Source organism: Rhipicephalus sanguineus, chromosome 6 (assembly GCF_013339695.2).
Source record: "Rhipicephalus sanguineus isolate Rsan-2018 chromosome 6, BIME_Rsan_1.4, whole genome shotgun sequence".
In the NCBI taxonomy this organism is placed as follows: Eukaryota; Metazoa; Arthropoda; class Arachnida; order Ixodida; family Ixodidae; genus Rhipicephalus; species Rhipicephalus sanguineus.
The window spans coordinates 168,408,829-168,425,535 of NC_051181.1; the positions used below are offsets into that span (position 1 = coordinate 168,408,829).

The 16,707-nt window shown below is 45.6% G+C and overlaps 1 protein-coding gene across 1 annotated transcript in view; it reads right to left on the reverse strand.

Annotated features, from left to right (window-relative positions):
* LOC119397704 (intermembrane lipid transfer protein VPS13A) overlaps nt 1-16,707 on the reverse strand; it is a 1,038,245-nt gene that overhangs the window by 207,804 nt on the left and 813,734 nt on the right. The window contains exon 60 of the mRNA XM_037665124.2: nt 4,150-4,283. Within this exon, the coding sequence (XP_037521052.1) occupies nt 4,150-4,283 (134 nt within the window). The remainder of the gene's footprint in view (nt 1-4,149; nt 4,284-16,707) is intronic.

Here is a 16,707-nt window from a genome sequence, read left to right on the forward strand (position 1 = left end):
GGTGTGTTAGCCAGTGCCTCTCGTAGCCCTGGCAGCGAGTGTGGAATGCTCTTTTGTGCCAGAGGGCATCAGAGGGCACGCGATATTTGCATGAGGTGGTGGCTGACCAATAAACACTCGCATGGTACCTAATGCATAAAATCTGATGGGACAAAGCTTTCACTTTGAAAGTACAAAAGGGGAATTGTCCCAGGGCTCGTTTTCTGTATTATACACAGCTAATGAAACCGACAGACAATTAATCCAAGGAAAGCATAGGGGAACTGTAGTGTAAGGATTCTCACTTAAATTGTACAAAATTAAAGTGGATGAAAAATCACCCCTTCCGTTGGTGGGACCCAAGCCACAACCTTCACATTACCTGTCCACTTTAATTCCTTTCACTTTAAGTGAGAATCCTAACACTATAGTTCAGAAAGCACAAATAAGGTCCCCTATGCTTTCTTTGGCTTAACTGTCTGTCGGTTTCATTAGTTGTGTACAATACAGAAAATGAGCCCCTCAGACAATTCCCCTTCAAATGTGTTTGTTTCAACGACAAATTGGAGACCTCAAAGAAATTCATCAGAGCGCTGCATGGTGTGCATGACAGCTAAGGCCTGTCTGGCTGTACCTCTGCTCAGTCTCTGTGAGTGAGCATGAAGCAAAGGCCCTTGGCTGGTCTTGCATTAGGATCGCCCAAAGGCACTTGCATCAGCGAAGACAACTGTTGGGCACAAAGGGCGTTAGCAGGCTACACAGGTTTCAGAAGAAAGCATATCCTCGACTTTTTCAAAAGCTGCTTGCTCAAGTGGCCCCCACAACCAGGCTTTCTGCTTGCACACAAGTTTGTGAATTGGGGCTGATGTGTCTGAGAGATGGGGCAAGAATCTTGAGGCATGATCTACCATCTCCAAGAATCTACATCTACAGGTGGTTCCATCTGCTGAATAGCTTCAATCTTAGCTGGGTCTGGCAAGATTCCACATGCAGAACCCAAGAATTAGATGCCCAACACACCGAACTTGCACTTTTCCTTGTTTAGAGTCAGCCCTGCCTCGCTTAACCAGTGCCAATGCCTAAGAAAATTTTTTATCGTGCTCTCATTGGTTGGGGCCAAACACCAGAGTGTTGTTAATCATGTTAAACATGCCTTGCTGCCCCTCCAAAACGCAGGGCATCCAGCGCTGATAGTACTCTGGTGCAGACAAAAAAAAAACCAAACAGGAGGTGGCAAGAACAATAGCTGGCAAAAGGTGTTATGAACGTGCTAAGTTCCTGGCTGTCTCCTGCCAGCCTGACCTGGTGAAAGCATGACGTCATGTCCAGCTTTGAAAAAACCTTCACCTCTCCAAGGAGTCCACTGTTGGTAGCCCATGTTGCTCCCCGAGGACGTGCTTGTACAATTCAGTCAAGTCTACATACAAGCGGTAGTTACCAGAGTCCTTCTGGTAACTGCACTGTTGCACCGGCTTCGTGATCCACCTAATTATGCCTTGAGTTTACATCGTGTTGAGCTCAGAGTTTACAACCGGGCACAGCTGGATAGGTATCCTTCTTGGAGTGCTCAAGGCGAATGGAACAGAACCCAGTTCAATATGAATCTCGCATGGTTCGTCCAGCACACCAAGTCCTTTGAAGAGCTCTGGAGCTGCACCTTCCATTTTAGATTTCTCATCCCGAGCCATGCCTTCGACAAATTTGACAACTGGCAGCAGTTGAATGGCTGGAAAACCCAGCAGAGGTGCCATTTACAAATTAACTACATCCAATTTGAGTTCTGCTGTCCGGCCTCTCCATATCAAGGTTGCCCAGAAGGAGCCCAAAACCACTAGCAGCTGCCCTCCAGGCCCCATTGACTCAGGTTCTGGAGGACTGAGACGCACAGGAATTCCTGAGAACGTGCCTGGTATGACAGAAACTTTCACATTGCTATCAACCTAGAACTTGAGCAGTGACTTGCACGTCAACGCACTTGGCCCTGGGCAGATCGATTGACCCATGCTTGTTCAGACCGGTAGGCGACACCGAGGAAGGGGACCCTGCCACAAAGCGGCTGTTTTTATGGCTCTTGTCTATGAGCACTTCAGGCCAAGCGTTCCATTCTCAGGTCCCATACTCAGTCACAAAAATGGCCTACACCCCGAGGCTGAAGGTGATGAAGGGCTGTCCTTTGTCATGGGCGATTTCTCTTCACTTTTTTAGTGGCCACGAAGTTGGGCGAAGATGCTGCACTCACGCTGGAAGAGTGATGCACAATACACTTATGAATACACGCCATTGCGGCTTCTTTCTGTTGACGTGCTTGAATCAAAACTTCTTCAAGACTGAGCTTTGAGCACCTGCGCAGCTTATTAGACAGCTCGCTGTCAAGCAAGCCAATGACGAAACAGTCATGCACTAGTTGTTGCCACGAATGACTAGTATGCGACCGTTTGGAAGGGTGATTGCGCCGTCGCACCATGCCCCAAAGTGACGCATAAAAAGTGTCCACTGACTCGCCAGGTTGCTGTACCTGGTGGTGGAACCTGGCACTCTCGCACAGCTTGTTTACCGGATGGATAAAGCAAGAGTTTTAGCTTGCCACTGACATCCTTGAAATCCATCACATCCTCCTCTGAAACCTCTAGCGAACTGAGGACTTTCTTTGCCTGCGAACCCTTGGTGTACAGCAGTGTGTGAGCACACACTTCATACGCAGCATACAGGCCCGAAGTTTACAGCTAGCATTCAAACTGGATGAGCCAGTGTTTTCAATCTCCTGGGTCGCTGAAATCGAAGGGCCGCGGAGCTCTGAGGTTCGCTGATGGAAACATGGAAGTCAGAGTACTCACCAGTGTACCTGGCAAAGAATCGACCATCTTCCTATCACTGTTGCTTATGTTATGCTAGGATGACCGTTTCAACTGCACCAGCAACTGTTACCGGTAACATATCACTCCTGGCACACTCCTTCCACCGTTGTGAAAGAAGCCGAAGAACAGCCACTTTTGACACTATGTGGTAAATGGAGGAACAGCCACGTCACTTGCTGGCAGGTGAATGCTCAGCTGACTTTATTTGCACATATTTGTACACGGCTAACGTAACAACATAACAGACAAATGATAAGCATGGTCAGTTGTTAGCAATGTTAGAAGGGTTAGAAACAGCCTCTACATCAGGGGGCCACTGGTTTACATAAGCATTTAGGTGTAGAATTACAATCTCCATAATGAAGAAACTCATGCAGCATAACTGACATGCATAATTTTTCATTTTGTAAGCTACCAAAGTTTTGCATGTTCTACACTGCGATTGCACAGTGACCTAAAAGAAGAAAAGAGACTTGTCTACCATCATCGGCAGTTCTTCATCAAGAGAGATGACCTTCCAGGGTATAGACAACATGCAAAACTGTGAACGGAGGTCCCACGTACACGCAGCGGTGCTGTTCTTTGGTTGGACCGAATATAACGAGAAAAAGCAGCTTAGCAGAGCATCCATGGCGATATGGAAAAACTATTAATATGGTTGGTGACAGACTGAGAATATTTTTGAACCAGAGAGGCTCCACTGCCGTGTAAGAAGGCAGATGCAAGTCGAGGGTTCGATTAGATACGCGTACATCAGTGAATTGGGCTACTTTGTACAGAAACTGAGCCAGCATAAGAACAATGTCAATAAGAAATGAACAATTTCAAATGCCCTCACCAAGCACATGAAGGCAACAGGCCACTCGAGAAATAGCGGCGAAGAAAGAAACTTGAAATCGCGGCTTCATCTAGAGTCACTGGATACAGAAAACGAGTCGCACGCTCAATCGAAGTGAGGGAACCGTCCCCCATCGTACAGGTGCTGCTTATGGCATGTGCTGAAGAATACATAAGCATTTTCAACTTGCTGTTGCTCCATAAAAGTGAACAAGGCTTCTGTAGTGAAGTCTCTAATTTGTCTTTAGTTTTTCTTTTGGTCAGTGCCTGTTGTTTTATTACCTCAAGTAGGCAGAATAGTGAACTTTGGCATAATTAACGCAAGCTGCACTTGAATGGGTGCACCAAGGCACAGAGAGACGGGATTGTAGCAATATGGCACAGTTTGACCACCACTGGGTTTTGTTAGATCGCATTTCAACTGCAGTTGAGATCAACAATATGTGACCAATCAGAAGACACAGAAAAAGTTTCTCACTTCTGGTGTATCTTCAAAAACAGGTCTTCACACAAGTTTTCTACACGCACAGGTGCATCCCCAGGGCTGTATGGAAAGAGTGATATCTTGATAGGGCCATCCACTCCGCCAGAGACCTCCACACAAAGAGCAGACTGAAACAAAAACACTTGCTTTGTCTGCTTTGTTTTTGCAACACTTGTTCCCATCATTGCCATACCACCATCAGTACAAATAGGCTAGAAACGTGGTTGCATTTTTCATGCAAAACAATTTGCACATTCTATGCAGGCATAGTTCAGTCATTCAAAGATGTTAAGAAGTGCATGATGACATCTTAGTGCACTGCCATTGAAGTGTGCACAGAAGAGCTCACAACAGCTGCCACACAGACTCGCATAAGGGCCGCGATTCTGGCGAGGTCAGACACTCACACAAGACCCAGACATTTAGTAGAATTTTTCAACTACACATTTGCAATGTGCTGTGACCCACCCTAGTGATGTCATCTTTTACAGGGAAAGCTGTTATGAGATCACAACAAGGGCCGTTTTTGGCGCCGTAGTTGTTCGCCGCCGTCACCGCCGGTGTCCGTAACCACTATTGCTCAAGATAAGGAAAAAAAAAACAAAATAAGAAATAATTTCCAGGATGGAACGAGGTTCAAACCTGGGCCCTCTGCGTGTGCGTGGGAACCCAGTATTCTACCTCAGAGCTATGCTGGTGCTTGAAACTGCTTTGCAAAAAGACCCTATACAGGCTTCACATCGGGAAGGAACCACATAACACATGTAATGTAGCGTGGTAGAAGAGTAAAATAACAACCAAGTGTCACACAACGCGAATTTTGTAACCAATCGTCACACAATGCAAATTGCGCAACGAGTGGGTTGTTGGATGCTTCCAACCCATTACAAAGGGCTCTGCCATAATTCATCATCATCGGCCACAACATCGACGAAGTGCACATAATGCCTTACAGGTGTCTAGCAGGTACCACGATTCTCTGCAGAATGAAGAAAAATAATATAGTGGCTGCTTCCCTACATCAAAAAATTATGATCATTTATAGCGCAGTGGGTTCCTCGCAAGTGCACTTCTATTGGTTGCCAAGGAAGCCCATAAGGCTCCCATGATCCATTTCTTCGGGGTCTCAATAAAGTTTATTTCCTGTCTCCCTCTCAGTTTCTCACCTAACGTATGCTATAAAGCGTGGCAGAATTCGAAAACGACCGGGTGTCACACGATGCGAATTACATAACTAGTGGGTCGTTCACAGCTGCCAACCCATTACAAAGGGCTCAGCCATAATTCTTTATCGTCATCAACCGTCGCATCAACAAACTGCACGTAATGCCTTACATATGGTACCTCGCTTCTCCGAAGAATGACTATAATGTCGTGGTGGGTGCTTCCCAACTTCACAAAAATCATGATTTGTGGCGTAGTAGGTACGTTGCTAGTTTACTTGTATTAGTAGCCACAACGGAGTTTATAACGGGCTCTAGAATTGCCGCTCTTCCAGCTTTCGCTGTGACTGTGCTGCGCTTTCCACGCAGGCCTGGCTTTTTTTTTTTTTGAATAAGTTCATTCCCTCATTCACATGGCTGCCTGTCTTTGCTGTCAATGCTTTGTAATTATTTGCTGACCGCTGTGTGATATACAAAGAAATTACTAATGAAAATGAAATAGATGCTTTGCAAGCAGATATAGATAAGAAAGCGAGCTGACAGAGATTGCTACTCTTTCAAAACTTTTTCTGACAATTGATTGGAGTTGTCTTGGCTTGAATCTTTTTTTTTCTCGAGTTTTCTTCTCGGTTGAATTCTTTCACACAAATGTTGGGATGCGGCCTTTATACAGGTGTGGTTCTCACTAGAGAGTGCAGAAGAAAAAACAGCCTGCTTGAAGCATTATGTCACGCTTATGTTACACCAGCGTCTCCTCTATTTTTCTGTGCCTGGGCGAAGGAGCGCAGCGCAATGGGAACCGACCGTCGGCGTTTAGCCGCCGGGCGCCGCCACCGTAGTAGACCTGCCGTCGCATCGTCGCTCGCAGAAACGAATGCCGTGGCTGCATTCCAAGCTGCTATATGGTCCAGTTTTCGGCTGTATTCGCGTTGTTTAAAGTATAATGAAAACTTGTAAACTGGAATCATGAAGCACTTGTCGTTCTGGGCAACCAGCCCATTCGAAGGCATGTGTCTTTCACGGCTATTTGATCGAGACGCTCGCGCGTCGTCTGCTAGCCCGATACCAGAGAGCGCATGCCAGGGATGCGTGGAAAATTGTATTGTCACCGTTACGTTCGCTTGACTGAGAGTCGGTTTTTGACTGTCTGAAAGTCGATTTTCGAAAGCAGCATTTGCCAAGAGCTAATACTGAAAGCTTGGGTGCTTTAAGTTCGCCGATGCGTGCTACCGTCTACTGGTGTAGCACTATACGCAAGCCTGGAGTTCATGCGCTAAATAGCACAAAATGTCACTAGACTGCTTCCAGGGGTATACGTGATCGCCCGTTCCCTTCGTAAAGCTTTTGAGAATTACATTTGTTGCCACCGGGAGAAAGCAACAGCTGGTGCCAGAAAAAGAGGAACTATGCCAAGCGATTCCACCATTTCAGAGCTTAAACCAGTTAAATCGTGGTGGTACGAAAAACAAACAAAAACAGCTCCATATGCCGCGCGCTTCCTGCAACACAGACCGATGTGTGTGAACAGACGCTGTCCTTCAAGTATAAAGTCGTAGTGCCGACTCTCAACTTGAGCCAGTGTGAAAGGCGTGAAAAATGGCGCTGCCTGTTGTCAGTTGCTTGAGCTTGTCTTTAGCTCGACGGATTGTTGTAGCCTCAGTATCTGGGTCCTCAGGTATCTTTATTTTCTTTTCCATTTGCCCTTTTCGGTAGTGAGCAATGTATAGAGGCCGAATGACTGTCGACCTGGACGCTTTTGTTGCATGGGGCCACCTGCTCAGCCTTGTTCACTTATTTATTGTGAGACTGTACATAATGATTGTCAGTTGTTTCGCCCGTAGCGCATGTGGTGTCCATGGGCTCCGATTCTTCAGCTTCGGGACCTAATGTCAGCGCGGCATGCGCATGGCGGCGATCGCGAGGCAGCGTTGCTACTGGTACTACATGCATTCGTTGACTGTTCAGACGCAACACGGTCACGCTTAGGGATACTTGCCATGCTTGGTTCAGTTGTTACCTTGGGCTGCAAACGTGAAGGGTAGTCTGCAAAGAGTGACGCTACTGCATCCTTCTTAAGCCACCTTTTCCTATATTCTATGAAATCTTCACGTTGTAAACGACGGCTGCATATGCAATGCAAGTATTGAACCGGCAGCATGGCCTGACAGACTGCCTACGGAATACGTACAGCGGGGATGGAAAGACACGCGAACATGCGGCATCTGCATTCTTTGCTGTTTCGCATTTATTTTAAAGTGGTGATAGCCTGAATGACTGATGAAAAGACGACGTTATCCATGACACAATAAAATACCATCTAGCATCTTTTTATTGCCACCACGGTTAGAGCGTGATAAAAAACAGCGCGCAGCTATGTTCGCGTTTGTTTCCATCCCCCTGTACCCGTGAAAGCCTGCAAGAAGCACAAATGCAATTAAACTCTGATGCAAACACGAATTCGTGAGCTTCGTGATACGCGCGGCCGTTCAGCGCCAGCTTCCCGTAGTCTACTTGCACAGCGCCACCACGCGGCAGCGGCGAGCGGACGCGGAGCGCGCGCGACGGCCCGAGGAGAGCGTTCGCCCAGGCACTGAAAAATAGAGGAGGCGCTGGTTACACAGTAGCCCAGCTTTGCTGTGCTTCAAACCACATAGCTTGAATGGTAAGAGGTCAAAATGAGGTGCAGATGAAATGGGGGAGGGCAAACATTCACATTTACACATGAGCCACATAATCCAAAGCAATCGAATTGAACATCTAGTCAAGAATGATCTAGTGTGGCATGAAGAAAGAAAATTTCGAGGGCACATTTAAAAATATTTTTTTATACAGCCTTCCTTGGCTTCAATATTGGTAGTGTAGCATGTTATAAGTGTAATAAAGAGCAATGCTGAAATAGGCCAAATAATTTAAAAACTCATGCATACTTGCCAAGCACACAATGAGACAGCTTAATATCACAAAATGAATATCACTGTGCATGTATAAAAATGTAAATAACTATACTTGTTATTTACTTGCATTGCGACTGAATGCTGCAGTCTTTTTGAAGTATTGGTGGCTGCATCGTATTTCTCATTATTTATTTTGTGATGTTTTCTTTCTTTAAGTTTGGTTGCACCCTGCGACAGAGTGACAGCCTGATGGGCTAGTTGGTCATTCATGCAACAGTGCAAAGGACCCAGACGGAATGCAGCACCAGCACCAAGTTGATTTTTACATCCCCTGTAGTTCTGCTCTCTATTTATGTTCTAACTGATACACTGCAGCTAAAAACTACAAATAATGTTCACTTTCCTGTTGGTTTTAACTAGGTTGTGTCTAACGAAGAAGTGAGCCCATAACTCATTCCTTTTCGTTCTGGCACTACACACCTCTCATGTAATGCGACAGGGTGGCCTGAAAGAACAGCAGATGTGTGGTGTTCACAAGCAAAGCATGCCACCTGTCCAAAATGCAGTGCTTGACCATTGCCAATTTTCTTTTTAAAAAATGCATGATCAGTATCTTAACAGCAGCCTCCGCTCAAAACATTTACAACACAAGTGTCCGAGGAACCCCACTCAACCATCACAGATTTCAGCACAAAACGTTAGAATGGGATTTTTTTTTCGTGCATCTAACAAATGTCACATTGAAAAAAATTCTGGTGCATTTGTAAACAAACAGTGCTTCTTCTATGTGCTCCCTTGTGCACTGTGATAGGACATGCAGGAACGAGAATGATAACTCAATATTTTTTAACTCCATTCGCAAGATTGCCTCCCTACAATGAGCCAGAAGTAACTTTAATAATTTGAAATAACCAGCCCCAAAGTTTGTAGCTGAAATTTTTGGAGCTGGGCTTAGTGCCTTGTGATGGAATAATGGCATTTATTCTTCTCTGAAGAAATGCACACAAGTGATTATGTGAAAAAATCTGATGGACACATGTAGTAAAGCTGAAGCACAATTATTTCGCGGAATTTTGGTTCTAGCTAGTTGGCACTGGTTTATAACTGAGGAAATTTTTCAGTGCAAAGCACGGCCTGCCTTCTCCATTGACGTCACAGATTTATATTACACGATTCCACATTAAGTCTCTTTAGTGCAATCTGAGAAATAATTGAAGACAATGGAAAGACATGCATCACCAGTTACAGGTTTTTATCCCTTTTAGAATTTTTACCTAACTTCCACATCTGTCACCTATGACAACAAATATTACGTACAACGAGCAGGGATTTGCATTGGTTCTTCATTAGCTCCAGTAGTAAGTGACGTGTTCCTGTCCCGTATTGACAAACGCGTTTCCAGCTGGCTCAAGTGATGGTCTTGTTGATGGTCTTCTTGATGAAGTGATGGTTCTGCCATTCACGAGCTCAATACAGTTGCAGGTGATGTTTTATCTATTTTTCTTCAAGAAGCCAAAAGCCTAAGATTCACATCTGAACTGCCGCACGAAGGTGCATTACAATTTTTGGACATCAAATTTTCGTTCAGTCCTGGAGTGCACATTTGTTGGGCATACAATCCCCGCAGCAAGAAAGGCCTATTACCTTATCAAGGTGCTCATTAGAAAGTTATAAATAGAAGCAAAGTTACCATGTGCTTGAAAGCAGCTCTTCAAAAATCATGCGTTCATAAAGTGACAGCTAACGTCAGAGCACAGCTCAGCCAGATAAGGGAAGCTGGATACCCTCTGGATTTGATTTCCAGTGTTTGTGAGACCACCTTGAAGTAGATGACATGCACAAAAATAATGCCCAGGGAAAAAAGCAAAGAAGAAAAAACGCCGGTGCAAGTAGTCCCTTATATTCATGCTATATTGCACAATCTTAAAAAGGTAGCCTCCCGTCATGGTGTCTGTGTTGCAATGTCAGCGCCGTGTAAACTGTCTGCTGTGTGCGCCATGATGAGCAGAAAGATGAAGAAGATGTGTTCCACAAGGCATGCAACTGCATTTACTGCGTGTCGGGGCTTGTGTACCTTATTCCACTGAGTTGAAGAAAGGAATACAAAGGTCAAACTGGGCAGTGTTTAACGACACGGCCAGACAACACCGTCTCAATGTAAAGAATGGTTTTGGCAGCCTGATTGCAACGCATTGCAAAGTGTGTGGATGCTACCCCAAGTTTAGTGAAGCAACGTTTATAGGCAGAGCAATAGGAAAAAAAACGAAAGAGAAGTAATAGAGGCGTATTAAAGACAAAGGGGCGATGCCTGTGTCAGCACAGGTTCACTATCTCTTCAAGATAAGGAGCAACCAAAGCACCTTGCAGTTCTTTGGTTGTTAAGAAAAAAAATTGGGGGACCCTTAAGCTTCGCCTTTTCGCGATAGCGAAAACCGGCCCCTAGTGCGCACTTCAACCACTAAGTGGATACTTATTAATGTGTGTTGTTACACACACACGCACACAGACACACATGCGGGCGCGCGCGATGTATCTATAGTAATGATACAGGTTTTCGATCTAAAGCACTTCCGTGTGCTAGAGTCGAGACATGTTTCTGACAATGCCTCACAGATGGCAGCATATTATTTAATGTTTGCTGTTTGTTATGTTTTCCGCTAGATGGACATAGTTGTCTATTTTTGGAGCTGTTTGCAAGTTTGTGTGTGTTTTTAGCGGCGATGGATGCACTATCCTGACTTTTTTCGAAGCATGGTGTCGCGCAAAAAACATAGTTTGATGGCCTCGACAATGTGCCTAAAAATCACCGAATGGGCTCATTTTCGTCGTAACACCTGCCGAACAAAATGCGCTGAGACTCCTTCCACTACATGGCATTTATGTAGTGTTTTTTTCCAAAGCAGGTGCAAGTAACATCATAGCTTTGCGGTAGGACAACTGCTTGCCACGCAAACGGCCCGCGTTCGATCCTAAATGGGATCGATAATTTTTATTGTTTATTTTATTTGCATCTTTTTCAATTTTTCGGTCACGGACGATTTTTCGCTCACAAACGACACTGTGACCGACGGCGAAGGCGGAATTTCTGCGAAACGAGCTCTCTAGCGTTATCGCATTAAAAACAACAAAATGTGATGGGTGCGCACATGAGCATGCATATTAATTGTGCTATAAAATGGTTGTTCCATTGTGGAATAAAATGGAGTTGTCGTTGGCAGAAATCAGAAGAAAAAGTCATTGAAGTTTGCACTACTAAGCTGAACATTAGGTTCTACAGATATCAAGCGGGCTCACCGAACCGGCAGGTACAACGTTTCTAGAAATAGACCAATTATCGTCAAACTATCTCACTTCAAGATGGAACAACAGATTCTTTCAAACGCTAAGCAACTCAACGGCTCAAACCAAAGCGTTTCTGGGGATTGCTCGCCCAGCATCCGACTTGCGCGTAAACAATTAATCGCGTTTGGAAAGTCCCAGCAAAAGCCATTTCAGCTACGCTACAACAAAATCATCCTAGACAACAAGACTTACAAGTACGATAATGATACACACAGTGTCATATCACCTTCACAGCTACCTTCTATCACATCTGCAAAACCTAACATATGCTCTTTGTCATTTCCTCACACCAACGTAAAAAGCGTGTTGTCGAAGCGCGACGAACTTCATAGCCTTCTCACGAGCACAGACTGCAAACTTGTTGTACTAACAGAAACATGACTCAATTCAACCGTCCAAGACACAGAGCTCAGTTCAATTTTTTCCCAGTTTCAACATATTTAGGCGTGGCCGTGAGGGTAAACGAGGTGGTGGTGTCCTGATAGCCTTCCATTATAGCCTGTGCTGTCAAGTCATCAATATTGCATCACCCCTCTAAACTTTGTCTGTCTTGCACAACAACTTGTACCCTCAAGCCCTTATCAGTGTATGTTATCGGCCACCTGATGCAGATGCCTCTTTCCGCGTTCATTTTCACGAAGCATTGCAAACGATCACATCATTCTGTGATGCGCCGTTGCTCCTTTTTGGGGATTTCAACTTCCCTGATATAACTTGGTCTGAGCCCACACTGACGCTATCAAAAAATAACCCTGTAAGGACATTTGGATTAACACAACTTGTATCGAACCCAACATGAAAAAATGGGCGATGTTCGAACATACTCAACCTCATTTTATCATCTCATCCTGATAGTGTATCTCCCGTAACACATTTTTCAGGATTAAGTGATCGTTCCGTATTGCACGATGAACTCACTTGTCACCTACCCATGAGCAAAAAAGTTAAAATGATAAAGGCGACTGTGATAGCATTAATCAATAGATTATGATAGCATAATTATGAAGCGCACTGTTGAAATAAACTGGATGTTTTTCAAGAACAAACTACTCGAACTCACAGAAATATTCATCCCAACCATTGCAGAACGCCCTTTATCCCCATCGCTAAACAGCACACTGAAACGCCTAAACAAACCAACAACAACAAAAAAAGCTTATTTCGTTCAGCCAAATGCTCAATAGTACCTGGGAAAAATACAAAATAGCAGAAAAGGAGTTTAATTCCTCGGCCGCAAGTGCTAAACACTTGTTTTATTCAGAAACACTGGCTTCCATGCTGCGAAATAACCCAAAGCAATTTTGGAAATGTATTAACCCGAAGCCACACAAACCATTATCACTAGTTGATGGCGATAACAAGCCTATTCCAGACTATAACGTAGCTCATGTACTCAACATTGTTTTTTCTAGCGTGTTCACTTCTGACCCTTGTACTAATCTTCCTGAATGTCCCTACCTAGACCACCCACCAATGTCCGATATAATGTTTGAATTAAATGGTACTAACAAATTAATTGAGACGTTTTAGTTAACAACTTCAGCTGGCATCGACAGGATCAACTCTAAACTGCTAAAGAATACTAAACACGTCACCAGTACCTTCCTAGGTCACATCTTTCAGCAATCCCTGTCATCTGGAGTGGTGCGGCAAGATTGGAAGGTGGGCAAGATAATTCCAGTACCGAAAAAAAGTTCATCATCTTCGTCCAATAACTATCGCCCAATTTCCCTGACCAGTGTTTGTTCTAAACTAATGGAACATATAATCTATTCTCTCGTGGTAAAGTTTCTAGCATCATGTCATTACTTCAATCCCAACCAGCATGGTTTTCAGAAGGGTATGTCTTGTGAAACTTCTCTTCATCAGTGACATACCTCCTCACCTCGATAAAAACATACCCGTTGATACCCTCTTCCTATATTTGAAAAGGCATTTGACAAAGTTAACGGCTCTTTCTAAAACTCTCATGATTAAATTGCAACCCTCCTGTTTATGAATGGCTCTGCAACTTTCTGTATAACCATCAGCAATTTGTTTATGCTAACCAACACTCCTCTCCTTTATCACCTGTTGTGTCCGGCGTGCCACAGGGCACTGTTCTGGGACCGTTGCTTTTTTTAATATATATTAACGACCTACCCAACAGCTGTACTTCTAAAATCCGACTGTTTGCTGATGACTGTGTAACTTACCGTCCCATACTTAATGACGCTGACATCCTCACCCTGCAGTCTGACCTTTCTCTCATAGAATCTTGGTGTAACAAATGCCTATTGTCTCTAAACGCGAGCAAAGCATCGCTTTTAACTTTTCATCGTCGTCAGTCTTCGTTTCCACTAAATATATGAGAGCTGGCTCGGTAATAAATGCAATTACATCATAAAATTCCTTGGTGTTAACTTATGCAATAACCTTACTAGGTCCCTTCAGATTTCTAACAACAGCAATGCAGCCAATTGCTCGCTTGGCTATTTGCGTCGTAATCTTTGCCTTGTTCCTCCCCCAGTGAAACTACTAGCACACTTAACACTTGTTCGACCAATATTCGAATAGGCATGCTCAGTTTGGGACCCGCATCAAACTAACCTCTCAACCGCTCTGGAATCCATACAAAATCATGCAGCTAGGTTTATTCATTCAGACTACGCTTATAACACCAGCGTCACCAAACTAAAGTCATCCCTTCATCTTCAAACCCTCGAGCAGCACCGCAAAGCAGCAAAATTGTGCCTTTTTCATAAGTTCTATCACCCTCTACATCATCAGGCTGACATCGAACCCTTGCATCGTACTTTATCCCGTCACGGCCACCCAAAGGCAGTCTCTCCTCCGGCAGCCCGCACTACCGCTCACATGAAATTACTCTTTGTTCACACAGCAAAAGACTGGAATCGTCTTCCTGCCGACGTGGCGCATTACTCCAGCCATGCATCTTTCAAAGCATCCAATGTGCAAGTGCTAGCACCCCCTGTAAAGTCCTTTGCACCTCATGGCACATGCGCATCTCTCGTACTGGCTGCAATTAGGATTAACAGCCGCCGAGCGAGATGTGGCACTGTGCTCACGCGATGTAGGCATAGAACAGTGGTGCCTGGGAGGTTAGGCCGGCGTGCAAGAAACAGCAGCGAGCCTCATTGGGGTTTCGGTAGCGCTGTGGATGGACGTCTCCCGCGGTGGGTCCATGGGGTATGATACCACAGCTCGTTTCCCGCGGGCCTCTCATGGTGAGTTGAACATCGGTGACGCTGCATTTGCGGTGCATTGTATGTCTTATGTTGTCTTGGGGGTGTGTTATGTTTTCCGGGTATTGTATTGACATTGTGTAAGGTTACTAGCGGGTTACCAGATGTGTATCAGATTCGGTAGGCAAGCTAGTCTATCTAAAAGAAGAGGTTAATAAATGCACACGTGTTGGTTGCACGACCGCGTGAACTGTCTCTGTGTGTTCAGAGAGCGGCTCATCTTCAGAGCCCACACTGGCTGCCCAATGTGGAGGTTCTCGGGGGATCGGACGACAGTTTTTGTGGTTCGGGGCAACCTTTGTGGTTGAGCCAGGTTAGAGTAGACCTAGAGGGGGAATTATCATCACTAGCGTTGATGGCATGCTTTCTTGAAAGCGAGGATATCGGTTGCTGTGGCGTGTTTGAACTTGTCGGCATGCTTAGAGTTTTTTCTGTTCGCAAGTGGTTGATATTTTTTTTTAAGAACATAATTGAGTTGTTGGTACGAGAGCCATGTGGATGGCAGCCTGGGAGAGCGAGGCATAGAGCACGTGGATTACAGGAAAGCCTGAAGCGGGTGAATACGGAAGCCTCATAGATGGTCCGAGTTTTCTGTAAATAGTTTCTTCTGTCTCTTTGACTGAGGGAGTCACGGCTTGTGTAGCTGGGTGGACAGGGGCCGCGGGTGTCGTTGCTGCTGCCTTTGCTGCTCGACGCCGATCGCTCGTTAAGCTGCTGTGTGCACTGCAAGCAGCGTAGGGCCACCTCACAGAGCTGATCTCTCTATGCGGCTGCCTCTTCTGCACCTATGCTGGGAGCTGGTTGGATGCCGGTTGTTGTCGAGTGACTCGTTAGGCCTAAGGCTCTGCGGAGCTGCCTGTCGCATGTGGGACACAACCCGCTGGATTGTGGCGTTGAGATGTTGCACTCTGCTTTCCTCATTCTACCTTGCGTTGCACAAACTAAGAAAAGCAACCTTTGTTTTGGAACTGGGCGTCTCAGTCTCCGCCGATGTCTTTGCTAGCCGTACTGACCATTGTACCATGCGGGTGATGCGCCCGCAGCTCCTTTCCCTTTGTCCTACTGCACCGTTCTGTCGAGAGTGTTTTTAATGTACACAGTGGGAGTGATGTAACCTGTGGTTGGCTGTTTTCTGCACATCTCTTGGGCAATGGACATGCCTGTGACCTGCGCAGCTGCCTTCAAAGCCCTCGTGAGTGTTGCTCACAACCAGAAGACGTGTTGGCGCGAGTGATGCTCTCTTACACCGACGGCCATATTGCCTTTGCGGGTCCGGGATTGAGGTCAAGTCGTCGAGCTAGTGCAGCGATGTCGAATAGCGGCTGTGTCGCGGTGCACGGACATACTTTAGGAACATTTACGCCACATGTACTGTCGGCCGCAAAAGTTTGCGCGATGTGCAGCGCGTGGCGGAGCGACGGAAAACTACATTGCTGCGTCACCTACCGTGATGCGGCGGGTGTTGAGGCTATCTGTCTCGGCGATTAGCGATGGCGCATTTAGACAATGTGCCTTTGCCGGATCTAATCGCGGAGGCTGCGGCCGATAGCCTCAACACCCGTCGCATCACGGTAGGTGACGCAGCAATGCAGTTTTCCGTCGCTCAGCCACGCGCTGCACATCCCGCAAACTTTTGCGGTCGAAAGTACTGTTGTCTTCTTTCGTAGAGCTTGTGTAGCTGTATGTTTATTAAAGTTTTTTTACCGGGATTTGTGTTGATTTAAGGTTGGGGGGATTTGGGGGTGCTAGCACCCCCTGTAAAGTCGTTTGAGCCTAATGGTGCCCACATGTCTCGCCTATTGGCCGCAGTAAGGATTAACAGCCGCCGAGCGAGATGTGGTGCTGTGCTCGCGCCACCTGGGAGGTTAGGCCGGCGTGCAGGCTCAACCAAATTTTGTTCTGCTGGAC